Source organism: Eublepharis macularius, chromosome 2 (assembly GCF_028583425.1).
Source record: "Eublepharis macularius isolate TG4126 chromosome 2, MPM_Emac_v1.0, whole genome shotgun sequence".
Classification (NCBI taxonomy): Eukaryota; Metazoa; Chordata; class Lepidosauria; order Squamata; family Eublepharidae; genus Eublepharis; species Eublepharis macularius.
Window position 1 is genome coordinate 68003812 of NC_072791.1, and position 27070 is coordinate 68030881.

The following is a 27070-nucleotide window of genomic DNA, read 5'->3' on the forward strand; positions in this document are numbered from 1 at the left end:
CATACCCACCACTTTGCTGGATATTTTTCCTGATGAAGAAGACACGATTTTCCATTTTGTACCCTGGAATTATCCGATTCATAAAATGTCTCATCATATTTAATTACACAGTGATATTGTTATGAATATCCTTATTTGCAAAAGCTGTCATTTTCAAAAAAGAATGCAAAGAATAATAATTTTATTCTGCTATCTAAAGACAGCATTCTTAATAAAGCCAAAATTCTTACTCAGATTATTTTGCACTCTTGTTCTAAATTCCATAAATACTACATTTTGCACATGATCAACAGCTAGGACTTTCAAAGAATAAATAGAGTACAGAAATTTGAAAACAAGCATAAATAGGAACACAGAAATGAAACATTTCTACAACAAAGTGTAAATAATTAAACATGACATAATTTGCAATTGCATTTAGTAAGTGGTCTGTATATAATATTAGTATTTTCAAACAACCATAGTGAAAACAAATATTATTTGAGGATCAACTCTGATATGGTCTGTTGGATGCAACTAACCAATGATATTCACTGACCTTGTCTCTAATCCAGGCTTCTACGTGGTCCACTTTTTGCAAAAATTCCAGGAATTCCCTGCTTTCTTCAAGCATCTTTCCATGAGCAGTAACAACCTGCTGCAGCTTCCCCCATTGTTCTTGAACTAAGCGGGTCTTGAGACTTATCTCCTCTGATTTAGGATGATTCTGGCACACTAAGGTCTCTCCTCTCTTCATGTAATTAGGATGAAATTAATTAAAGTTAATTACAATTAATTAATACAGTACTTCTGGGCTGTTTCTAAGCCCCAACTCCAGGGAACTCAGACTAGCAGTGGGTACAAGGGTAATTCTTCTTTTCAATGACAATGTGCAAAGTCTGAAAAGGAAATTTGTAGCCTTTCTAAGAGAAGATGAATTTAAATTTCATGCATGCTTAAAACACACATTTTACTGCTCTTCATTGTATGCGACAACTTCTATTAATTTTGAATCCTTTGTGTTTCAACTCAAAAAAATCGCTGCTTCATTTTAATTTTTTTCTTGCACCAGTCAAGCCATTTCTAATATCATTTTTGCATCAATGACAAGTTGTATAAAATGGCATTTAACAAGAACAACAAACACTAACAAGAAAAATGGACAAAATTTAAAAACTCGGACACCATACGAAAATTAAAAATAAAAAAAATGAAAAAGATATATTTGCGTACCCCTATCAAGCACTCATTCTTTTATTTCCATTCTCTCCCTTTCTTGCAGAGAAAAAAATGAAACATAAGAAGAATACACTGAGGGGTTAAAAAAAATCCTAAAATAATAGAAGCAATGGCTAATTCTTTACAAAAGGAATACCACTGGGAGCTCTTGAGACTATTTGTGACACCTCAGCAGCCACTTTGGGAGCTGCTAGTCACTTTCTAACTGACATTGCTGAGGATTCCAAGCCTTTTTAGTGTCAGCATGGGAGATGAAGGGGACAGAGACAGACCTAATAAGGCAAAATATAAGAGGAAGAGAAGGTAAAGCTGGGGAGGGGCAAAACAGATAAGGCTGGAGATGGGGGAGGGGAACAGAAAAAGGTGCGCAGGTGAGTGAGCAAGGGTGGGAAAAAGCTGATATGTGGAGAAACAGAAGAAGGGTAGAGGTAGGTGGATGTTTTGAAGAGAAGAAAAGGAAGGAGGCTGCAAGCACTGCCAGGGGGAGGCAAAAGGAAATGCAAGAGGGAGTGGAGCAAATGAGATCCCCTCAAGAGTTTTCACTAGAGATGTGCATGAACCAAAATATGAATCAAAGTTCATCATGAACCAGGCCGGTTCATGGTTCACGAACCAGCAATTTGTCAGAGCCCATTTCTGATGAACCGCCATGAACTTCAGGGTGGTTTGTTTGGTTTGTTTTTTGGTTCGTCACTGCAGACAGCCTGGTGCCAATCAATCAGTTTCCTAGGCAACAGGGGTTGGGCTTTCTACAGTCCTTTTTCTGACCTGGAAGTGAACTTTTGCTGACCCAGAAGTGGTGATTTGCTAGCCCAGAAGTGACATTTTCACAAACCAAATGAACCAGTTCGCAAACTGGGGCATGTTCGTGGAAGTTCGTGGTTCGTGAAACATGATGAACCATGAACCGCATGGTTCAGTTTTATTCTGGTTCGTGCCCATTTCCAGATTTCACAGGTCCTCCACTTGTGTTTTTTTAATGCATAGACCCAAATAATTGCTTTCACAAAGACACCTATAGAATCTAGATACTGGGCAGAAAGACAGAAAGGGATTAAATTTAAAGCTATATTTTAACAAAATGCCTGCAGAGAGACCTTTTAGAACTTAACATTACACACACTCAAGGTTACCATTTTAATAGCTGAGATTTGGTCCATGTGGGCTAGAATCTCAGTCTCAAAGACTTGATGCTTCTGCAGAAGCTTCATTTTGTCACTCAGACTGCAGAGACTTTGAAAAGGAGACTCTTTCAGCTTTTGTCTACACTCCTCAATCCAGTTTTCTGCCTGTAACCAAAGAATCAACACAAGTAGAATTATCTACATTCTCCTGGTCTCAGACAAACCCTCCCCAAATAGTGTTTTCTTATAAATCAGAACTCATGTAAAGGATAGAGTTACGAACAAAACTGAAGGTTTTTTTGCATATAGCAACAGCTGGTATTTCCTGTGCCAGAGTACATTGGAGAATAGTAGGATTCACCATGGAATTGCAATAAATAAATACATACATACATATCTGAGGGTTCATTCAGTTGAATTGTTCACTACCTGAAAGTGATGTGGTAAGATCACCTTGTGGTGATTTCACGAAAAAGTGATGAGAGATTTTGGCTGTAGATATACTAATTGAAAAAAAAGGTCAGACAATAAGCATGTCAAGCTTTTATTTCCTCATCTCTATAATTTTCTTGAAGGACTGAAAATAATCCTTTGTAGTGAGTGTCAGGGTCTTAAATGATATTGAAACAGAGGTTGTTTGATATGAAGCTCAACTAGTGTGGTCTCTACCCCAACCCTCTACCTGAAGACTTAACCCAGTGGCTTTGGAATGTAATAAGTTTAGCATCTGTGAGGGAAACAGAAAAAGAACAGTAACTTTTTTTACTCTCCAGGGTAGGGGAATATAAGGGTTCTGAAAAGAACAGAAGCTATTTACAGCTGTAACACAGTCTTGCTGGGCCCAGACTCATTTATAAGGGTCATTTAAAAGGTAACAGGTAATAATTTAGGAGTGTAGAGAGCAGTTAGCAGGCAAGTTCTCCTCAGAGACTAGATGCCAAGACACCCTAATCTCCTAGTAAAGGATGCTGCACTGGGAAAAGTTTTGATCAATGCAACTTCTAGGGTTATCAATGCCCAGGTGGGGCCTGGATTATTGAAAACTGTGTTCTTGGGGAAAGCTTGAATAATGCAAATGATAATGCTGCTATGTTTATGAATGGGATACAGTTCACTAAATAAATTATTCAGCTTAAAATTGATGCATTAATTACTAAATTAACTCTACAGGGTTTCACTAAACCATAGGGACAATCAGAAATTACAAAATGGTTTTAAATGGAACGTTGTCTGAGGCTAGCCTCAGCAGAGCCATAAAGTGGTGTCTGCTCTTCACATTACAAATGCTGCAGAGCGTCATAAGTAATGTCTTATCCGCTGTGATACAGACGCATGTCAATATTCAACTCTCTCTTCATTTAGTCCCGAGTGTCATGTGACTGGTAGGCTGAACTCTATGAATCTGGTGGTGTGACTCCCCGGGGCATCTGGTCTACACGTTCAGTGACTGAAATTAGGGTTATGTTGACATGAATAATGCCCTGGATGATTCATAAACTAAGCCACCTTTCCTGTTTATTCTAAACGACTTTTTCATCTATGTCCAAAAAGGGCAAAGCAAGAAAGAATCACACACACAGTTTCAAAACTGCAATGGCTTATTATATAGGGCCAAGCAATTCTGCCCTGCTCAACAGGCATATGATTTCCCTTTTAACTCATACAATTTAGATGTTCACAGGAGCATTGTGAGAACCACTTTTAACTGGTTCATTCTGTGATGTGTTTCAAAAGGTTGCAAGTGTCTGGGTGGAGCCCATCATATGAGTGCTGACCATGGAATTGTTACCGCCCATTCTAGTCTAGTCAGTTGACAATGCTGTGGCTTGTAACTGCACGACTAGTTCCACCTGCATAGTTGTAGTCGTTTAAATGTTACAGGGCGGCCTTGTGACAAACCCACAAAAAAGTTTTCACAATATTTCTGTAATACCTAAAAGGAAGTTCATTTTTTGCATTGCAATGGTTGAAGCATATTAAATAGTTGGCTTGATATCACCCAGGAACAACATACAGTACTACGGCAATGGTGTTTGACTGCATGTTTGGCATAGTATTTAGTTTGAGCTTGAATATGTTGCCAGCTTCCTCCCCCTTTTATCTGTACATCCCCACTCCCAGCCTGAATGTACATACTGCATACTGTAATAATCTTGCAGCAGTAACAATTTGTGAAGAAAAAGCCTTTTTCCCCCCAGGAGAAACTGGGAAGGATTTGGAAAGCAGAACAGGACTAATGAAATCAAGCTCCATCATGCTGGAAGACAAAGTCACCTCTTTCTTTTAATATCTGATAGTATTTACTAAAGATAAGTTCCTCCTCCTTTCCTAATATTGAATCCAATCCCTCAATAAACTCCATATTTCTCTTTAAACCCTGTTTTTGTTGTCTTTTTCCTACTGAATCATGCTCCTCACATATACTCACAGCCACCTTACAGCAAGCTAATTCCCAGTCAGTCTGAACACAATTGTTCACATGTGGGCAAGAATGTGGTGATAAATGTTAGCACTAAGGTTGTGCACTTCAAAAATTATCATGTTAATTCCATATTAGAAAGTCAGGAAGAGCATGATTATCATTTTCATTAAATATTGGGAGTATTGTTATCATTCCAGAAAGTTGTATCAGGAAAATTTTCCATACTAATAAATATTGTAACAATACACTCATTCACAGCCTTTCTGAAGGACCTTAAAATGGTAGTTTTTCAAGTGCCTCTTCTCTCAGAGGCAGCCGAAGCCAGGAGGGAGGGCGAGGTAGTGTGGTGCTGGTCTATGGAGCACCTAAACTTTAAATGGCCATTGTTTTCTATGGTTGAGGTGCTACAGATCCACTGGAGGCTCTGAAAATAATGGGTGGTAGACCTGGCCTCTTCCCATTATTTTCAGCTTCCCCTGGATGGTCTATGGTATATCAGCTCTTTAATTATGAAAGGGACATTATTTTCTACAGGCAGCAGACCTGACCTCCAGACTCTAGACTCCATCCATAGAAAATAGTACCCCTTTAAAGTTTAAAGGCAAGTTACGCTGTGGACCAGGAGGAGTTCCCTTCCTGCTCCTGCTGCCTCCCTGACATGGGTCGAATCCACATTACTCATTCTAAGTCGCATGTTCCCTGCATTCCCCACGCAATCCCGAGTGCCGGTCACATTACCTCATTAAACAGACGCATTTCATTCACATTTCTCCCGAATATGTGGTCACAAGTTTTCAACGGGAGTTTCACGGTGGCCGTGAACGGGCCAATGTGCAATTTACGTGGTTTTTTTTAAAAACCACCCCCCTTCCTGTCTCTCCGGCCGTTCCGAGAGTTCCTATTGGCTAATTCAACTTGCAAGTGCTCCGTAGTCTGCAGAAGACTGTTTTTGACTTCATAGCATTGGATTTATTGATTATGCTGTTTCTGAATCAAATCTGGTAGTTTGAAAAATCATTTTGGGGTGAATCCATCCTCAGAACGGACTCACGAAACTTCCTTTTTAAATGTTTTTTATTTTTTTTATTTTATATTACTGTAATATCGAAATTATGAAATATCGAAATAATGACACTCCAAGGAAGTGAAACTTCAGTAAAATTCAGGCACTGAACTGTCCTGCATAGGAAATGCCCACGAAAGCTTCCCACATGCTTCCAAATTTCCAAAAAAGAAACGGGAGAGAGCCATCAGTGCTGTCAGTGGGGGAAAGAGAGGCATCATTATCTTCAATGATGTTTCTTTATAAGGCAAGATCGAAATAACGGAAAAGTACGCTAAAAAAAAATTTAAAAAATGGGCGGGAAAAAAAGGTCCCGCCCAAAAAAGCAGTTTTCGAGCGGCCGTGTGACCAGAGGGACGCGCGAGAAAGACGGATTGGAAGCAGGAATGTGAACGAAGAGGAAAAAATCGCGGATTGGAGGCAAACGGAAGATATCCGATAAACATGCGGGTAATGGGTGAATGTGGATTCGACCATGATATCCTGTTCCAATATTATTAGGAGTAGAAATATCAGAATAGTAATCTGGGGGAGAGGGTGCTTTCACAAAATTGTTGCAAAACAGAATTAATTTCACGCTGCCTCCAAACAAACTGAAAGTCTTCATTTCCCAAACTCTAGACCAGTTTGGTAGAACTTGACCTCACCTCGGCTAGATTCTGGTAGAAGATGGCCACAAGAAGGGCTGTCTGCAATGTTTCTTGCCTGCTTTTGGAGAGCTCTTTGATGTGTCTTCTCCTCTCTATCACGCTGTTGAGCTTGTGCTGGATCGGTGCTCCTTCCAGATCATTGTTCTGTTGTAGTCTACTTGCCTGCTCCTGAAGAGACAATTCCTGAGAACCAAACAAATCTGAAATCATGGCTGTATCCGTTTGACATGTGTAGATAATCAATGCAGTGTTCCTGTTCTGCATCTAAAATATTCTCTTTTGGAAGAAAAGGTTTGGGTTCAAAAAGCTGATGGATTTGAAGGGCTCAGAAACTCGGCGAATTTGAGGCTGCCTATTATTCTCAGATAGATTATTGTGGGATGGTACTACTAGTGCATTGATGGTACACTGGTGTTTTGTGATATGTGCAAAACCCTTCTCAAAACCTCCCCACCCCCCATTTTATCAATACTCTTTTGACTTCACTAAAAATTTCTCACTCGCTTTGTCTAAGGAAGAACTTCCAAATTTGGTTCAAATATTGCTTTAAGCAAAATCTGGTGTCAGGGATTTGAGGCCTCCTCCCTTCAAGGAATTATCAGAACTCTTGTTTTCTTTGGGAATTTCACCCGAGGAGGGACTCCCCCCACACATTCAGGATAGTGCTGCCAAGACACATCTGCACACTGTATTTTCCAAAAACCATTCTAGGCTTTCTGTTTTATTTGTTTCTCTCAGAACTTTCCCAATGATTTTAGTCTGGCCAAACAACAGTGCAGGCAGAAAACTCAGAGGGCCCTTGAAACACTCCATTGAAATCTGAAGGGGGAGTTAAGCATCTGGATTTTGGAAGAAAACCTGAAGAAGTATGGGGCTAAAAGCAGCAAAAATCACCTACGCAAATACAGGCCCGAGTATTTGCTCCTAAGATAAAAATATTTGATACAGGATTATTTGTGTTTTACCTTTTCATCCTGGGAGGCCAGAAGTTTCTCAAAAGCCTCATGTTTCTTGATCTGCTGCTCCACCCCATCCACTGTACTCCTGAAGTCGCTGCTTTTCAAATACATCTATGATAAATCAGAATCACTTTGGATCAGGATTGGTATTATGGATGATTTTGGAGTTACTGAGTCATGTTTGTTATTGTTTTGAGATAGTGAAGATCAGATCTTCTAGTACCCTATGGAGACATACTGTCTCAGAGAGCCAGTTTAGTGTAGTAGTTAAAAGCGGCGGGACTCTAATCTGGAGAAGCGGGTTTGATTCCTTACTTCTCCACTTGAAGCCATCTGGGTAACCTTGGGTCAGTCACAGTTCTTCCAGAGCTCTCTCAGCCCCACCCACCTCACAGGGTGTTTTGTTGTGGACAGGGCTTTTTTTCTGGGAAAAGAGGTGGTGGAACTCAGTGGGTTGCCAGCACAGGGGGCAACTCTTGGCAGGAGGTGGTGCCCCTGGTGCCACATGTGCATGTGCAAAGTGCACGCATGCTCTCAGGGTCAATGACGTCACTTGGGGTCAGCTGGAACAAGGGGGGAGTTTTTAAAAGTTTCAATTGCCCTCAACAAAAATGGTCACATGGCTGGTGGCCCCGCCCCCTGATCTTCAGACAGAGGGGAGTGTAGATTGCCCTCTGCACCACTCCAGTGCATCACTCCTCTGTCTGGAGATCAGGGGGCGGGGCCACCAGCCATGTGACCATTTTCAAGAGGTTCTGGAACTCCGTTCCACCGTGTTCCAGCTGAAAAAAAGCCCTGGTTGTGGGGATAATAACAACATACTTTGTAAACTGCTCTGAGTGGGTGTTAAGTTGTCCTGAAGGGCGGTATATAAATCAAATATTATTATTATTAATGTGTTGGGTAGATTATATAATCTGTTGTACAAAACTGAACATCTAGTCTGATCTTTGGAGACAGTATTGAAATACATGAATACTTCCTTTTAAAAATCAGTATTTTCAATGTATTACTCTATGTTAGAACTTTATTTTATATAAACTTGTGCAAATTAGTGGATGCTTCTTAGTTTATAAAATGTATTTACTTAACTGCAGCCAGTTGTGATGCCCAAAAACAGATGATACAACAATGGACTGGGTTTGTTGGTTGGCAGCAAAGGGACTGAAAGTAGGGTTTGTAGCTGGGCTGTTCAACACAATTTGTACTAGAACAGATTTATTGTGATGTAGGAATTCACAAATCAGAGTTTGTTAAGTAGCTCCATCTATTGTGACTGCCTGACCACAGAGATAGCAGTACAGAGGAGATGTCCTCTCTGCTGGGAGGTGAGACTTGGAAAAGAAGGAGGAAACAAACAAATGAAGGTTTGCATATAACCAAACCAAAGTCTGTTGTACATAGTACAAATGTACTGATTTCTCAATGGAACACTAGTATAGAGATATGAGTATACAAGTATAAAGTTTCACCTAGAACACGGCAGGGATCCCCCACCTTTTCAAGCCTGCAGAAACATTTGGATTTTTGAGGCTAAGGGGCAGGTACTACAAATTGGCTGCCACAGGAAGCAGAGCCAAGTGAGCATGTATGCACACAGAGAGAGGGGAAGAGGAATATAAACACACACACACAGAATGAGGAAATAACATGCACGTAGAAGAAGGAATGACCAATGAAGGAAAGACCACAGAAGGCCACAGAAGGATAATACACATCCACATGCATCGACACGTGCACACACACAGAGAGAATACCACCAAGGGGTGAAAAAGAAGAGAAAAGACACTTGAGGAAGGGCTGAGGTGGTATATGATGTGAAAGACCTCCACCAGAGACACCAGAGACACCAGAGATTCTTTAAACTTTTAATTAGAAATAAATACTTAAGGGCCAGAGAATGTTTAGGACAGCTAAAATGAGAAACTATTAGACTAGAACTAGTTAACAAATTAGACATTATTTCTCAAGGTTGAATGTAACATTATGGATGGTTAGGTTACCACTACACTGTGACAAGTACTATTTCTCTTTCACTTGTGTAGCAACTTCTTGCTTTGGTATTCTTGCTTTGATCTTCCCCAGGGAGATTCATCTATCCCTTTTTACTGCCATCCTCCACCAGTGGATGAAGACTTTGTTTTGTTTGGCATTCCTTCAGTGATTGAATATATATATATATATATATTCAATATATATATTGTTGGTTTAATGGTTTTAAATGTTGTTTTATTACATATGTTTTAATTTGTTAGCTGCCTTGATGGCCTTTGTGGGGGCAGAAAGGTGGGATTTAATTTTTATAAAAATTAAAAATTAAAATGTTCCAGCAAATGTCAGCTACAAAAAGATTACTTTTTTTTATATCTCACACCCCAGAATTTGTAGTCTTGATTTCTCATTTGGTTAGTGTGGTTTACTCTCCAATGTGTTTTGACCCATGAAGCATCTCATCACCTTGTCAGTCCTCCTCATGCTTCAAAGGGAACCTCCACATGTAGAGGTAATAAACCTCTGAATACCAGTGCCAGGAGGCAACATCAGGGGAAGGCCTCTGTGTCCTGCTATTGGTCCTCTAGAGTAACTGGTTGGCTGTCGTGTGAGACAAGATGCTAGACTAGATGGACCACTGGTCTTTCCAGCAGGCTTTTTTTATACTCTTAGATGAAATGCTCATATCTTAATAAACCAGTTAGCATCTCGAGCACCTCAGCACTTTTTGGATCACTTATTTTTTTTACTTAGTTAATTCACCTGGCGCCAAGATAAGTTTGAGGAATTGTTTTTAGAAATTGTTGTATTTTACCTCTTTTCTTGTACTCCAGCTAATAATTCACAGGAGGAGATTCTTCCCTATCTGATACTAGATAGTGATCCAAATATAACCTTGGTTGCTACGTTTCTGTCTAGCGTATTTTCCTTTAGAAATCAATTCATTATTCTATTAGTCATAATAACAACAATATTCAATTTATATGCCACTCTTCAGGACAACTTAATGCCACACTCAGAGTGGTTTATAAAGGGTGTTATTATTATCCCAAAAACAATCACCCTGTGAGGTGAGTGGGGCTGAGAGAGCTCTGGAGCTGTGACTGACCCGAGGTCACCCAGCTGGCTTCAGGCGAAGGAGTGGGGAATCAAACCTGGTCCTCCAGATTAGAGTCCCACTGGCTCATTGCTCGAGATCATTTGATCACAGGAGCTCTGAAAAGGAAAGAAGATAACTTAATTCATTTATAAGCCATCTTTCTTACAGAGACTCAAGGAGGTTTACAAAAATTAAAATCTAAGAAAAATTACAAAATTTCAACAAATATTTAAAATGACAACAATATTTCCTTCATAGAAATATATTCCTGAAAAGTTCTGTGTTGTACATTCTACAGAATGATAGTACTGGGGGGGGGGGGCACTTCCTGATCTCCTCAGGTAGTCTATTTCTCCAGATGGGAGACACAACAGAAAATGCTCAGTTACAGGCTCATCTTACCCATTTGCAAAGCAGCAGCTTTATTTGAGATATTTTTGTACTTGGGCATAATGCCAAAGTATACAATCTATGCATACATCTGTAGTGTATTAGATGTTGTGTGCTCAAGAGTATTTTTAAAATTTGGTTGTTCAGTTTACATACTCTGAAATCATGGTTGGGAAGGACTGGACCACCACTTTACATGTATTTTAAATGGACAAACTGTGCTAAATAGATTTGATGTGAGTGCCTTTTTTGGTAAACATTTAACTTAAAATCTAAGTAAAATTTCAGCTCTAGGCTCAAACCTCAGATTTTCTTCCTTTAAAATTAATCCAGTTCCAAGTATTCTGCCTCTATACTTTGAAGCCTGTTCTTTAATTAGTGTGTGTATTTTAAACTCCAGTTTTACAAGAGTTCAAAGAGGAAACCATTGGCATACAGAACAAAAAACAATTCAAGCCTATCTCAACAACCTAAACCACTGTCAAGTATAAACTTTGACAGAATTTTAAATGTTGCTGAGAAAGCTATAAAGCCTCTGTTATTAAACAGTTCATGGTTCAGACTGACCATAATTGCATGCAGTTATAACAGAGCAAAAAGGATTAGATCATTGGCTTGGACAGCTCGTGACTCTCCAAACTACTCATCAAGGATGTATTGTGGCTTGGCGGGTTTGGACAGTCTCCCTGTTTTTGCAGTCACAACATAAGGCAGCATAAACTTCCTGACTTCCTGTGGTTCATTAGTTTCAATGGTTTTGCCCGCTGAAATGAATGTCTTTATTTTCCGTGCTGTTGTTCCATTCACCCTCTCTCCTTGCCTGTCTTTTTATCTTCCAGGGTTAACAATTATGTGTATGTGTTTGTATGTGTGTGTGTTAATTGGTGAAACTGCAAAGTGAGAAGGCAAAGCAGAGAAGTTCACCATATTGTGATGAAGATACACAATAACTTCATATACCATTCCCCAAATCGTAACAATATGATACTTGATGTTTCCCACTGGCTTTCATTTTATGCACATAAATTATGAATGTATTCACATACACACCCAATCTGGTACACTGTTTTACACACTGCAATTTCCCTAAACAGAGATATTCTTTGCATCATGACTAGAGACGGGCACAAACTGAAATACGAACCAAAGTTTGTGATGAACCAGGGTGGTTCGTGGTTCGCAAACTGGTGGTTTGTCAGAGCCCATTTCTGACAAACTGCCACGAACTTTAGGCTGGTTCGCTTGGTTCATTTTTTGGTTCATCACTGCAGACAGCCTGGCACCGATAAATCAGTTTCCTAGGCAACAGGGGATGGACTTCCTGCAGACCTTCTGCTGGCCCGGAAGTGGCCTTCTGCTGGCCCAGAAGTGACCTTCTGCTGACCTGGAAGTGACAATTTGCTGACCTGGATGTGACGTTTTCACAAACCAGTTCACGAATCGGGGTAGGTTTGTGAAAGTTCGTGCCTGGAATATTTTTTCTGGTTTGTGCCCATTTCTAATCATGACTATACAAGTTGGACAGCTTATATGAGTGGTGGTGGTGTAATGCATACTCATTCAGAACTTTAGTTGTTTAGTAAATGTTTTAACAGAGAGGATCACCACATCTGACTATCAAGTAGACAAACTAATACAAGAGTACGGCAAATGGCTTTCATTGGTACATTTCAGACATCAACAAAGGAACTCATTGTTTTAAAATATATATTTGCTTGGATCCTACCTATAATTTTCATAGCCAGTTTGGTGTAGTAGAGCATGGGACTCTAATATGGAGACCCGGTTTGATTCCCCACTCCTCCACTTGAAGCCAGCTGGGTGACCTTGGGCTAGTCACAGCTCTCTGGAGCTCTCTCAGCCCCACCCACCTCACAGGGTGTTTTGTTGTGGGGATAATAATGACATACTTTGTAAACCACTCTGAGTGGGCATTAAGTTGTCCTGAAGGGCAGTATATAAATCGAATGTTGCCGCTGCTGCTGCTGTTGTCATTATTATAGGTTCAATGAAGTGGGTAGATTTTCACTGATTTCCTCCTCATGTGTGAGACCTCAGATTTACCTTCTAAGCTATTCCTAAGGGGTTTCCTCATCCCCCAGGAACAGCATTTATGGGGTGTTTTAGGATGCCATGGGAAGGGGGAACTTGGTGAAAATCTTTCCCCTGCCTTGCATCCACAGAATCTCTAGGTCAGATACAGGCCACTGAGTCATACTTTTGTCATGAACAAAGATTTATTTCTGAAGCATTTTCATTGAAAACTATTACATAAAGGGCGGGAGTGGGAAAGCAGAGGAGGCGACTACGTGGGCCGTTTTCACACATCTCAGCATAGCACTAAACTCACGGAATGAGGGTGTCTTCATGGCACGATTTCTGATGTCATCGCATCACAATTCCGTTTTTGTGGCACGATGATGTCAGAAATCTGCCATGAAGATATCCTTGTTCCAAGAGTTTAGCACTATGCTAAGATGTGTGAAAATAACCAGGGTCTTCCTCTACACTGCCCTGATACTGTGTGTAAGGCACACAGGGTCAAGCTCAACTGGCTCTCCCTTCCCACTAGCCGTGGCCAACCCTACCCCTTCCGTCCACCTTGTCTGAGGGATGGTCATGCTGGAAAGGCCTTTTTGCAATGCTAGGCCGTTCACACTGGATTCTATGTATCTAGCACTGGGAAACAGATCCAAAAGATAATTACAGAAGACACAATTTTACTGTTTACTCAGCCCTTTGAAAAGTAAAAAAAATAATGTAGTATCAACTGACTCCCCCTCCAAAAGCAATTTTCCTTGAGTAAGCACACAAAATATTACTATTTATTTGTTTTGCACTACCTATGTATGCAATGTTTACAAAGTACAAGAAAACAGGTCCCTGCCCCATGCAGCTTACAATCTAAAATTTGATATAAGGCACACAGCAGAAGGAGAGAAAGAAGGTGCGGAAAACAAACAAAAGCATTGATTTCAGTTACATATGATCAGGGTTAGTTTTGATATGGGAAAGGAACTAAAGCCGGGGTAGGCAATATTTTGGACCAAGTGTCACAAAAAAAATTCAGCGCATACTGTGAGGATGTTGGTGAGATGGCAAAAAGGGGGTGGAGAGAGACAAGGGTTGTACTGAGCCGGGCACACTGGAAGCAAGCTAGGTCCTAATGGCATTGCAAATGCCTTAGGGGCTCAGTACAGTCCCTTTGGCTGTGAACTACCTCAGTAGGCATTTTTGGACAAGCCTCCTCTTGGACTAAGGGATTGTACTAAATACTTCACACAAAAGGTGGGTTTTTGAGGACTTAGACATGAAGAATGAAGAATGAAGAGGAAATACAACTGTTATCAGAATTTTGTTTTTTCTCATGGTTTTTGAAAATTTCAACCGATTTATCAAATTTTTCAGGAGGGCTTCCCTCACCTCCCCAAGTATATGAATGTGTTTCTCATATAAATGTAAAAGTTAGCATAGGATGTGTGGGAATTTAATATTCTTCCTCTTACTAAAATGTCTGCTTACCTTGAACAGTTAATATTTTAAATATGCATTACACACACAGAATGATTCTGCAATCAGCATAACTTTGAGACTACCAACATTCTTTTTCATATTATATCACATCACTTGGCTGGGCTGGAAAGAGAGAGAGGCACCTTTCCATTCCCCTTCTGCATTAGATTCATCAGCAGAGACAGATTCTCAAATGAACTAGTGACGCCCAGAAAGGCTCAGCACGGGTGAATGTTTAAGATACAGACAAGGAAGCTGACAGAGTAGGAAAGATGCAAATCATGTTCCACAGGAAATGATAACCTTCTCCTTACTTTCAGATGAGCCCATTTCTCCCCTTGCCAGCCTAGCAATGTGATTTTTGCAGAAGAAAAATACCTCCCTTTCAAAACTTTTGCTCTGAAATCTCTCAGAGATTTGTTTTAAAAATAGCAATAAATGGTAAAAGTATGATTCTAGCAGTGCTGACTTTAGAGCAACAATAGTTCTTAAATTTATGGGAAAGGTAGTAATACATGTAATATTTTGACCCCCCCCCCCCGCCCCGCTCTCATTCTTGTGAGCCATATTCATTCCACGTGAAATGGGGGTGGTAGTGGTGGGAATTTTCAAGAAACAATTGTTGAATTAGCGTCTATTGCCAGGAACAGATATAAATACATCCAGATAAACAGGTTCAACTACTACCACACTCCCATAATTACTAGAAAGGAACAAAACTCCACCTCAAGAAAACAAAGCAAAGGAGCTTTAGTTGTTTTCACAGCCAGAATTTTTTTTAAAAAAACAGCCATATTAGCACAGCAAAACATTAGACAGAATATTAATGAATTTTGTGTTTGCTGGAAATGGGGTGGTTATGTTTGTAAATATACAGGAGGGAAGGTGTAACCAAAATATTGCTACTATTAATTATTTTCATTATATACTGATGTTCTGTTTTATAAATCAAAACTCAATAATAGAAAAAAATCCAGTCAAAATACAAGTATTAAAATGAACATCTCTTTTCATATTACAGTTCATTTTGCATAGATTTCTAAAATGGAATGGATATCTTCACCACTTTCCTCCCAGTTCCAAAGGAAGCAATTTTTACAGAGATAGATGGACACCATGCATTCTCACCAGCTCGGTGTGATGCTGCATTTGTAGCACAAGTCTGCACAGTTGTTACCAGTGTATCTTGATCTGCATTCCCCAAGATGCTGCCTGGTTCCTGAAAAGTTTTTGACTCTGAATTTGTACTATGTTGTTGTGAAGGCAGCAATTCAGGATAGCAAACTGAGTTTATTGACAGTGAGAAGCCGGAGCCAATGTCACCAGAGTGGAAAGGTGGAACAACTGTACCTGGTGCTCTGATAAGGATGGAAGGTGCTGGACTTTTCTTGTATTCTCGTATCACTTGAATTGGGAAGGAAGTCCATGGTGTGGCAAGTATCAGGGTTATCTTGGAAACATTCTGGTGAGCTGGAATTATCCCAGGGCTTGAAGTCCTTTCAAACTCTTTGCCAGATGAATGCGGGTTCTGAAAGACAACCAGATCTGGATCTAAATGTCCACTTGTGGCTGGCCTTTCACCAACAGGATGATCTCCTTTAGATGTTGAAATAGGTGATAACTGTATCTCTTTGGAGACTGTTTGCTGAGGAAGACCAGGACCAGCAGTGGAGGTAACATGGAACTCAGTTACATGAAGATCTTCAGATGCTATTGAAGGGATGGTGTGATAGGTCATCTGGGATTCTGTTGGGCAACCAGAATATGCAGAAGAAAACTTTTTCAACTGAGGTAATAAAAGGCTGGAGTAAGTATGGCTGCTTGCTTGAGAAGCAGTTCTTAAAGGCTTTATTGCTATACTGCAAGTTGAAATATAAAGCTTTACTGAAGCATGGAGATCTGAAAGCTGAGCATTGCACTGACTGTAGCCATGCTGTGTTGTCTCTGCACTACAAGGGCCCAGAGCTGTGTGCAGGTTTTTGCTATGAGACCGTGAAACAGGTGGAATGGCACACAGAGCAACATCCAGTCGTGACGTCCAGCACGGCAGAGCTCTTGAAGCAGTTGTAGAAGGCAAAGATGCTGCAAATTGCTTGGGACCTATGTGATCAGTAGAGGTGTGGCTCCAGTCACTTACTGAACATGACTTGCAAAAGGTGAGTGGTGACGAAGCACCCACACTGCTGGAACCGTTGCATGGAGGAGTGGGACATGCTGATCCGATGCCAGAAGGATTAACACAACTGTTGCCTTTCCCCAAGCCTTTTCCCTTACTTGCTTGTGCCAAGACTATATCGAGCCTTGAACTATAAACTGTAGAAGATATACAGCCAGATGGTGAGATGTCGTTTCTTGGCGTGGTCTCTGCAGATGATAAATGGGCTGGAAAATACCAGGCTGAGTCTGATAGAATTTCTGCTGATGGCATCTTCTGGAAACTGCTACGCCAGACAGCTGATTTGGAGGCTTGTGACTGGGTCATTCTACTTGAAGACAACATGACTTCCACAGTGGAAATGTAGATGGGTATATCTGGAGTGTTGCAGTGATGGTCCTTGCATGACATCCTTCAATTTCAGTCCTAAATTCTGAAAAACCAAAGTTGTAGAAGTTCCTGGATTCCAGTTTTAAAACAAACTTTTCAACTTTTTTCTCTTTGCAATGGAAATTTCCATTTTCTCTTTTATGGTGCAGGAAAGGTGAAAAGTAATTAAAAATATATATAAAATCCGTATCTGATTAAGAAGTAGTATTTCTTCAATGCAACCAGCACTCCTTCTCCTGTCTGCAAAATGATACGAGCATACTGGAGGCAAACTGAAAAATGATCAAGTATGAGTCTCTGCACTAGAAATGATGAGGCGGAAGTCAGAAGTAAGCCAGAAATGCTAGGCAAAGACCGATGATGCTGACCTTTTTACAATTTCTTCAGCTGAAAGGCTTAAGCTTCTAACCTCAACTGAGCATCTACTGCCTTGAAAGCAACAGAACAGAACATGCTTTGCTGTTTTGAAAAGCAACGTAGCCGTACTTGCGGTCTCCTCTCCCTCTCTCAGCCACTGCCTATCCACACTCGGAATAGCAAGATCTCTGTTTAACAGGTCTTAGAAGAATTTCCTACAACTGTTCCAAGTAATGGCACACCAGAACTCAGCAATAAAAAAGATAGATGTTTGCTTAATTTCCTCCATATGTGCTCTTATTTACTTTAGAACACAGCAATCCTAGACTAAACCTTGCTGAAATCCTTCAAAGGCTTAAGTAACTTGGATGTAACCTTAGCTGTTGGCACAAAGTCAACCCTGTCACACTGGCACCAGGAACGAATGGAAAGAGTTCTAGTTCAGAATATTGCTGGATTCCTTTCACTGTTCACCACTGGTGGGGTAGGCTTTGCATAAAGCTATGTGCAGCGTGGCTTATTATATACAAAACAATTAAGAGCTGGGTTATGGTTGGACTCACTGTAAAAAAGAAAGCTATTCATACATGTCTGGGTTGGTTGGCAGAGGAGTAATATCACCATTCACTAACAAATCACAGTAAGAGCAGATTAATGAATTATACAAGGTCCAGTCAGGTTTTTTTTTTTTAAAAAAAGACCCCACTTTCTGTCAGCACTGAGCTACCCAAAGTTACTAGCTTTCCAACTGAATGTAACTTGGAAACCCCAACTTAATCTTCAGGGAGAGTTTGCATGAATTTCTTTTCATGACTGAAAACAACAGAATACGAATAGTTACAGTTTTTGGTCTTTCACACTTCTGTAATCATATTGTGTACTGCACACTGGGGAGGCACAGCACCCTGAGAAATCAGGGATTTGTGTGAAAGTTGGTTAAAATGTCTGATAAAATCTCAGAAAGTGAGTCAATGACTGGAAAGGGATGCTGGAAATGTTTCTGAGTGTTAAGGGGTAGGTAAGCCTGCAGGCTTGTCATCAATGGCCCCCATTAACATCAAAAATTCTTTGAGCATTTTCATGTATGAAGCTTAAATTGTGCTATTTATATATCTGAATCTAATTGTTGCTTATTGTGGAAGTGGAGAGGAGGCTTTTGTAATAATGAATATGCATTCTGACCAATATACTTTTTTAACCTTCTCATTACAAACCAATCGAAACAAAAGCTGCTTTAAGCCTCATGTGTGCAACAGTAAACCCCACTCCTTTTTAGGTTCTCTATTACCAAATGCTGAGTGATTTGTTTTGACCTAGAGTTATGGTTGCCAAGTCCCCTTACCCTCCTGGCAAGAGGGGGGACCTGGATGTCCTTGCGCACGCACGCTGGATGTCCTTGCACATGCTCGCTCCAGGTGTGGTGTGATGACATCACTTCTGGGAGTGACTGCATCGTGCAGGCCCTGGGAGTGCTCCTGGGCTTCATGAGGGGCTGATTTTGCCCCCCCCCCCAAAAAAAAACAGGCCAAATCAGCATGGAGTGAAGCCTGGAAGCACTGGGGTCTGTGCAATTAAGTCACCCTTGGGAGCGACATAGGTGTGCTGCACTGGGAATGCACCCTGGGGGGCCTATTCCTTTGCCTTTTCCTCCACCAGCCAGGTGAGTGGTGGGGGAGGGAGGAGGCTAGGGGTGTAGGGATTCCATTCCCCTGCTCCCACCTTTCATCCCCAGCCATTGCTTACCTGGCTGGTGGAGGGAAAGGTGGTGAATGGGCCTCTTGGATGTGCTCATTGGGCTGGTGCGACAACATCACTGATGTTATTGCTCCACCCTGACAGTGCTCCAGTGCTTCCCAGTGGGCCAATTTGGGCCACAAATGGGCTAAATTGGGCCCATTTGGGGCCCAAATCAGCCCGCTGGGAAGCACGGCATGCCCTCCCCCGCCTTACACTATGATGTCACTTCATGGAAGTGATGTCATTGTGGTGGCATGGGAGGCTGTGCACACAGGAAGAGGCTCCCAGGAAGAAGAGAAAGATAAGCACCAGGTCCCCCCTCTTTCCTGGAGGGCGAGGTGACCTGGCAACCCTATGGGAGTGGGAGATCCCCTGCTCCTGTTAGGGGGCCAGAAATCCTACCTAGAGTCCAAACGTTGAACTTAAGACAGGATTTGGTCTGAGTGTGGCTGGCCTGTTACTGGGTAGATGATTTCTTATGAAGCAACTGAAGTAGTCTAGATTAAAAAAGAAAATGAAAGCACTGTGTCACAGGCTGGGCCAGCCCAAGCAGGGTGGTTCAAGTCCAAACCTTAATGCCAGAGTCTGAGGGGAGTTCCAAGAGCAAAAGCCAGGTCAAACCGGTGGTCAGAGCATGAGTTAATGCCAGGAGTGAGTCCAGAGTCCAAGAGCAAGGTCAGGTACAATCCAAGGTCATTTACCGGTAGTGTCAGGTCCAAAAGCAGGCACGGGCCAGGAACATGGAGTGGTTGCAGGCAGTAGACATGTTGCTTCCACGCCTGGCTGTCACTCCTGGCTGGTTTTTATAGCCAGGCATGGTTTTCAGCCAGCTGCTGGGGCTCCATCCTGATGCTACTCATCATCGCTCTCCAGCAGCTGGCGTCGTCTCAGGAGACAAGCACTGTGCCGTCTCTCCTGCAGTTCCAGTCTCTGGCGCTGTCTGTGGCGCTCTCTAGGCATGGGTGAACCTGGTGGGGTGGAAGCCTCTGGCTGGGCTTCCCCTGTGGTGCTGGCAGTCCCTGACTGAGCCTCCCCTGTGGAAGTTCCTGGCTGAGCTTCCCCTGTGGTATTGGGGCTAGAAGGTGAGGGTGTCTCAGCTGCTGGCCATAGGCTTTGATCAGCCAGCAGCTGCTGCTCCTGATTGCCTGCTTCTGCTGAGTCAGGGCTAGGGCTGGCTACACAGAACTCTTCTTCTCCTGAGGAGTCCTGGCTGGCTACATGAGGCTCCTCTCCTCTGAAGGAGACCTCACTCTCAGACTGGGCCATGACACACTGAGAGCAAACAACAGAGCTGAAATTCAGGTCCAGATGCTGTATGAAAAATAAACTGACCAACTAGTGAGGACATAGGGGTAGATCCACTGAAGCACATCTGCATATGGATTTCTATGCATGTCTGACAGATACAATGCAATCCTCAATGCAGCGGTGAATGTGTATTTACAGCATCTCAGCAAACTGGAATACAAACCACTGCCCACTCCCACACCTCTGCCTTAGCTTGCAGTGCACGCAGCAAGTATCATCATCAGGGCATGGCTGGACTGCACTCTTACTGCTAAGCAAGAGGCAGCTTTTGTAACCTTACCACAGGAATCCCTCCCTCTCACCTTCTTCAGGAGCCCAGGAAAGGCCTATCAGCACCACTAGGCCACTTCCATTATGCAGTTAAGTGAGGGGGAGGCAAGAGGATCTGCAGAGTGGCCTCAGCTGTGGCTTAATCCTCTGAACAGCTCTCACTCCCCAGTTGAATACACATCCCCTGCAGGGTCCCCATGGGGAAGGAGGGGTACACTTTACTGCAATCCAAGGCTGCAATCCTTGTTACCATGAGAAAAAAAATGAGAATAAACATAGATCATGTCTGAGGATATTTATAAAAACTTATTTCCTTTATCTATGTATCTGTTGTCCAGATCTAGTGAGATTTACTAGAGCCAGTCTGAAGCAGTGGTAGAATAGCAATCCAAAGCACAATTCTGAACTGCTGGGCCTCCTAGGTCTCTCATATGAAGAACTACTGGTCCCAGAGTTCCTTTTGCATAAGCAGAAGGGAGGAACACTTGGGCCATTTCCCCATGTCTAAAAAAATCATGTGACACTCATGGAATGCTGGCGGCTTCATGGCGTGGTTTCTGATGTCATGGCACCACAAAAACCAGAATCATCACTGCCTGATGTCAGAAATTGCGCCATGAAGCCGACAACATTTCATGACTGTTGTGAGATTTTTAAGAGGTGGGGAGATGGCCCTAGTGGGAAGGGCAAAGCACCATAAGACTTTGGGAGCAAGTGCTGTTGCTGATTCTGGTAGAATTTGCAGGTCTAAAATATATGTAAGTGTCTAATTCACTCACAGTCATACACACACTCACACCATGCTGCTGTGTTAAGTGGTGGCTATAAATACAAATCAGGCAGCCAGAAACATGAGCAGGTTAAAGAAAAGAATGAGAAGAAGCTATAGGGCACCAATCTATCCTCTAGTTTTCGAATCAGAAACGGCCTCTGCAGTCAGGCAACAATACAATAACTACGGAAGGAGATTAACAACATTAAGATGAAAATGATTTCAATATAGAGCGGAACCACAAGTGACAAAAGGCACAGGTTGGACACTTGTCAGCTTCCCTCAAGTTTTGATGGGAAATGTAGGCAGCTTGGCAGAATGCTGAACAAGTGACAGTTGAAAAGTCCATTGGACAGCAGTCAGAGAGCCAAGCTGCAAGACTAGGATGCCTACATTTCCTATCAAAACTTGAGGGAAGCTGACAAGTGTCCAATCTGTGCCTTTTGTCACTTGTAGTTCCACTCATAGCCACTGAAAATCACTTGTCACAGGCCCAGTCAAGTATGCATAGCCCTACAGATTCTTTGTGAACTACCAGTGACAGTGGAAGAAGCTGCATTGTTTTTGCAAACTAGCACTTGTCGAAAACTGCAGGTGTTCTACAATGGGGTAGGAATGGTTAAGCCACCTAGCCACCTTTGCTCTTAAGTGTGAACTTGAAAGTAGGGGTGTGCAAACACACACCGTTTCGGGTTTCTCGTTTCGGGAAACGAGAATCGGTTTCGGATACAGCAAAACCCGAAACGGCTAGCCGTTTCGGGTTTGGCAGTTGGGAATTGTTTCGGGTTGTTTCGGGTTTTTCAATGGGAAAATGCCTCCGTCTTCCCGGACGCCTGGGGGAGGCATTTTCCCATCTAATAAAGCCAAAATTGGTGGGAACATTCCTCTAACTCCTCTCTAACGACCCCCCAAGTTTCAGACCGATTGGACTTTGGGGGGCCATGTTATGGCCCCCCAAACCAGGTCCCCCTATCCTCGCCTAAGAAAGGGAAAAGTGAGCGTCTTTTTAGCTTGCTGCTGCTAATCTTCTTCATTATTTCCTATGGGGAAAATTGAAGAGGCAGGCTTGTCCTGCCAGGGGTGGCATTTTGCATGCAAAATGCCCCCCAACCCTCAGGGGCCCTTCTCCCACCTTTCCTCCCACCCCCCCACCAAGGCACAGCCTGCTCCCACTTGGGGGGGGGCATTTCATGGCCTCCCCAAGTAGGTGCTCTTTTCTCTACTACTTACAGCTGGGGGAGGCTTGTCTTGCCAGGAGCCCCAACCCTCAGGGGCCCTTCTCCCACCTCTACTCCCACCCCCACCAAGGCTCAGACTGCTCCCACTTGGGGGGGCATTTCATGGCCTCCCCAAGTAGGTGCTCTCAGCACCCAAAGTCCACCCCCTACAGCCCCACACAAACCCAATTCCCCCCCAGCTGCCACACACAGACCCAAATCCCCACATTAGCCCCTCACAGACCCAAATCCACCCCCAGCAGCCCCACACCCATAACCCCAGGAACAGGCTGGCAAAGGCCAGCCCTCTCCCTTTGTTCCGTATGCTGGGAACTTCTAAACTCTCTTTCCCTGGGCAATTCTGCACAGCCTAGGGGTGCCACAATGGTGGGCACACTTCTGAGTGCCAGCTGGTCCCCGTGAAAGAGCACCTGAACCACAGACACCCTCCCTCAAATTCCCCCACCACCTACAGAGATGGCTGGCCAGCCAGCCCCATTGTTCCCTATGATGGGAACCAACTGCACAACAAAGAATAAAACACAAACAACACAAAATAAAGTTTTTTAAAAAATATTTTCTCCCTTTCAAAGTACAAGTAGGCAAAGCATTATGACACATTACACCAGCAGTCCCCCACACAGAAAAATTAACACAACCCACTTAACATCAGAGAATCACAAAAACACAATTCCTGTCAAAAACACTTTATTTCTTGAACAGCTTTAGGTTACACAGCGGGGGGCGGGGGGGACACCAAAGGACATTCCAGCATTCCACCTCACAAAAATAACACAACTCACTTAACATCAGAGAATCACAAAAACACAATTCCTGTCAAAAACACTTTATTTCTTGAACAGCTTTAGGTTACACAGCAGGGGGGGCACACCAAAGGGCATGGCGGCAGTATCTTACACAAAAATAACACAACTCACTTAACATCAGAGAATCACAAAAACACAATTCCTGTCAAAAGCACTTTATTTCTTGAACAGCTTTAGGTTACACAGCAGGGGGGCACACCAAACGGCATGGCAGCAGTATCTTACACAAAAATAACACAACTCACTTCACATTAAAGAATCACCCAAAAAATTGCTGTCAAAAGCACTTTATTTCTTTAACTGCTTTAGGTTACACAGTAGGAGGGCACAACAGGGCATGATAGCAGTGTACTACACAAAATAATACAACCCACTTCACCGTTTTTGACAGCAATTGTGTTTGGGTGATTCTCTGATGTGAAGTGAGTTGTGTTATTTTTGTGTAGTACACTGCTTTCATGCCCTGTTGTGCCTTCCTACTGTGTAACCTAAAGCAGTTAAAGAAATAAAGTGCTTTTGACCGCAATTTTTTGAGGTGATTCTCTTTTGTTAAGTGAGTTGTGTTATTTTTGTGTAAGATACTGCTGCCATGCCCATTGGTGTGCCCCCCCTGCTGTGTAACCTAAAGCTGTTCAAGAAATAAAGTGTTTTTGACAGGAATTGTGTTTTTGTGATTCTCTGATGTTAAGTGAGTTGTGTTAATTTTTCTGTGTGGGGGACTGCTGGTGTAATGTGTCATAATGCTTTGCCTACTTGTACTTTGAAAGGGAGAAAATATTTTTTTAAAAACTTTATTTTGTGTTGTTTGTGTTTTATTCTTTGTTGTGCAGTTGGTTCCCATCATAGGGAACAATGGGGCTGGCTGGCCAGCCATCTCTGTAGGTGGTGGGGGAATTTGAGGGAGGGTGTCTGTGGTTCAGGTGCTCTTTCACAGGGACCAGCTGGCACTCAGAAGTGTGCCCACCATTGTGGCACCCCTGGGCTGTGCAGAATTGCCCAGGGAAAGAGAGTTTAGAAGTTCCCAGCATAGGGAACAAAGGGAGAGGGCTGGCCTTTGCCAGCCTGTTCCTGGGGTTATGGGTGTGGGGCTGCTGGGGGTGGATTTGGGTCTGTGAGGGGCTAATGTGGGGATTTGGGTCTGTGTGTGGCAGCTGGGGGGGAATTGGGTTTCTGTGGGGCTGTAGGGGGTAGACTTTGGGGGCTGAGAGCACCTACTTGGGGAGGCCATGAAATGCCCCCCCCCAAGTGGGAGCAGTCTGAGCCTTGGTGGGGGGTGGGAGTAGAGGTGGGAGAAGGGCCCCTGAGGGTTGGGGGGCATTTTGCATGCAAAATGCCACCCCTGGCAAGACAAGCCTCCCCCAGCTGTAAGTAGTAGAGAAAAGAGCACCTACTTGGGGAGGCCATGAAATGCCCCCCCCACAAGTGGGAGCAGGCTGTACCTTGGTGGGGGGTGGGAGGAAATGTGGGAGAAGAGCCCCTGAGGGTTGGGGGGCATTTTGCATGCAAAATGCCACCCCTGGCAAGACAAGCCTGCCTCTTCATTTTTTCCCCATAGGAAATAATGAAGAAGATTAGCAGCAGCAAGCTAAAAAGACGCTCACTTTTCCCTTTCTTAGGCGAGGATAGGGAGACCTGGTTTGGGGGGCCATAACATGGCCCCCCAAAGTCCAATCGGTCTGAAACTTGGGGGGTCGTTAGAGAGGAGTTAGAGGAAGGCCCTCACCAATTTTGGCTTGATTCGGTGGGAAAATGCCTCCCCCAGGTGTCCGGGAAGACGGAGGCATTTTCCCATTGAAAAACCCGAAACAACCCAAAACGTTTCGGAAATCGCTGTTTCGAATTACCCAAAACGTTTCGGGTTTTCTGAAACGTTTCGGGAAAACCCAAAACAAATTTTTTCAGATATCATATACCCGAATTGCACACCCCTACTTGAAAGGGAAATTGACTTTGGGGGCTAGTTCATGATTTCACAATGTAAAAGGCCAGAAAAATAAAGGTTTGTTAATTGTCCTAAACTTGCAGCCACATTGATCCATTAGAATTTTTTTTTAAAGATGTTGACAGGATGTCCAGCGGGGCAGCTCTGGCAGCCCCCGCCGACCTTGCTGGTGCCTTGACCCCGCCCACTCCCCCCCAGCAACCTCCTTACTGAGGCCTGTAGAGGGGGCAACTGGCTCACTGCCGAAGACGCTGCTGAGGACACAGCACCACTGAGCAGCTGGGGAGGCACAGGAAGAGGCCGCGCCACCGCCGGAGCAAGCCTGGGAGCCTGGGTCGACGAAGTTGGGGTAGGCCAGCCCCGGAACCAAAGCAACCCCAGTGGGCCTGCTTGAGGTGCGAGGTCTTGGCCCGGGGAACCTGGTGAGCTGGTCAAGGAGGGGCAGCCACCCCAGGTGGCCAGGATGGGCCTGTCCATGGTAACAGGAGTCACTTGTCTCAGGGACCAGGGTCATGGCTGAGCTGACGCCAAGACTGGGAGCGGGGGTGGTGACAAGGGAGGGACCAGACAGGGCTGAGAGGCAGGCCGCAGAGCCTATCAGGATAGGGAGGGGGAATAGGAAGCAGGCAAAGCACAAGGGGGATTGGTGGGGGGAAGAGATAGGCAAACAGAGGGATGGCAGAGGGTGGAATGGCGGGGAAGGAGAAGATTGGGAGGGGTATAAAGGGAAGTCTCCTCATGACACCATGGACGATGAGTGGAGTTGGAGTGGCCTGGTAGCAGGAGAGGCACATCCAGCCAGGCAGGAGGAGGACTGAGGTGTTGTAACCTCCTTCCCTGCCCAACTCTGAGGCGGAGAGAGTCCACCCTACCCCAGGTGGGGCGACCAATGACACAGCAGAACGCTAACTCGGCAAGGTGGGCGCAGGGGTGACGGACACAGGATAATCCCGTTTTAGTGACCAAACTTTTACAGAATACTTAGCAGACTTGTAGAACTCTCTGGCTGGGTGGTGTTTCTAAACAAAAGTAGCAAAAGCAGGCATTTGTCAAAAATATAGAATATGTAACAGTAATTTCATAACTGAACAAACTTTTTTAATGGTTCATGAGATTTTAGGTATGCGTCTGAACCCATGTCATGTTGATGAGTGAGGAGGGCATTTTAAAAATTTGAAAGCCCCCCCCGCCCCAGTAAAGCTTGGTCCTCCTGACCACAGGTATGTGAGAATAAGAGACTGAAGTGACAGAGGCTGTCTGCTGAGAGTTCTGACAAACTCCAATACTGTTGGGGCATTTGCGTGTGCGCGCACAATGGGCGTGGGGGGTGGCGGTGCCAGCGGCTGCTCTTTCTCTCAGATTTATTCCAACGATTTACTTACCTCTTGAGAATTCAATATGTTTTCTAAGTGTTCACAATCCCTGTAAAACATTTGTTGAAGATGGACCTTCTCCAGCCACTCCTTCTTCTGTGTCCACATGCAGCATACTTTATTCTTTTCTTCTAACAAGGCCTGCAAAATGTCCTGGATCTGGCAAAGGAAAAAAAACCCTAAGTTTTAACAATAATCCATAGCAGTGGGTAAGCAATTGTTTATACTTTTAAAAAATATTAATTTAGACAACTAAAAACGAGTCATCAGCAATAAAGCAAAAACAAAACTT

At 43.3% G+C, this 27070-nt stretch overlaps 1 protein-coding gene across 1 annotated transcript in view; it reads right to left on the minus strand.

The window, feature by feature from the left end:
- Positions 1-27070, minus strand: part of SPTBN5 (spectrin beta, non-erythrocytic 5) — a 161389-nt gene that overhangs the window by 60803 nt on the left and 73516 nt on the right. Inside the window, exons 33-38 of the mRNA XM_054969930.1 lie at positions 26788-26937; positions 15608-16984; positions 7443-7547; positions 6475-6660; positions 2352-2507; positions 539-730 (exon numbers count right to left, since the gene is read on the minus strand). Of these exons, the coding sequence (XP_054825905.1) occupies positions 539-730; positions 2352-2507; positions 6475-6660; positions 7443-7547; positions 15608-16984; positions 26788-26937 (2166 nt within the window). The remainder of the gene's footprint in view (positions 1-538; positions 731-2351; positions 2508-6474; positions 6661-7442; positions 7548-15607; positions 16985-26787; positions 26938-27070) is intronic.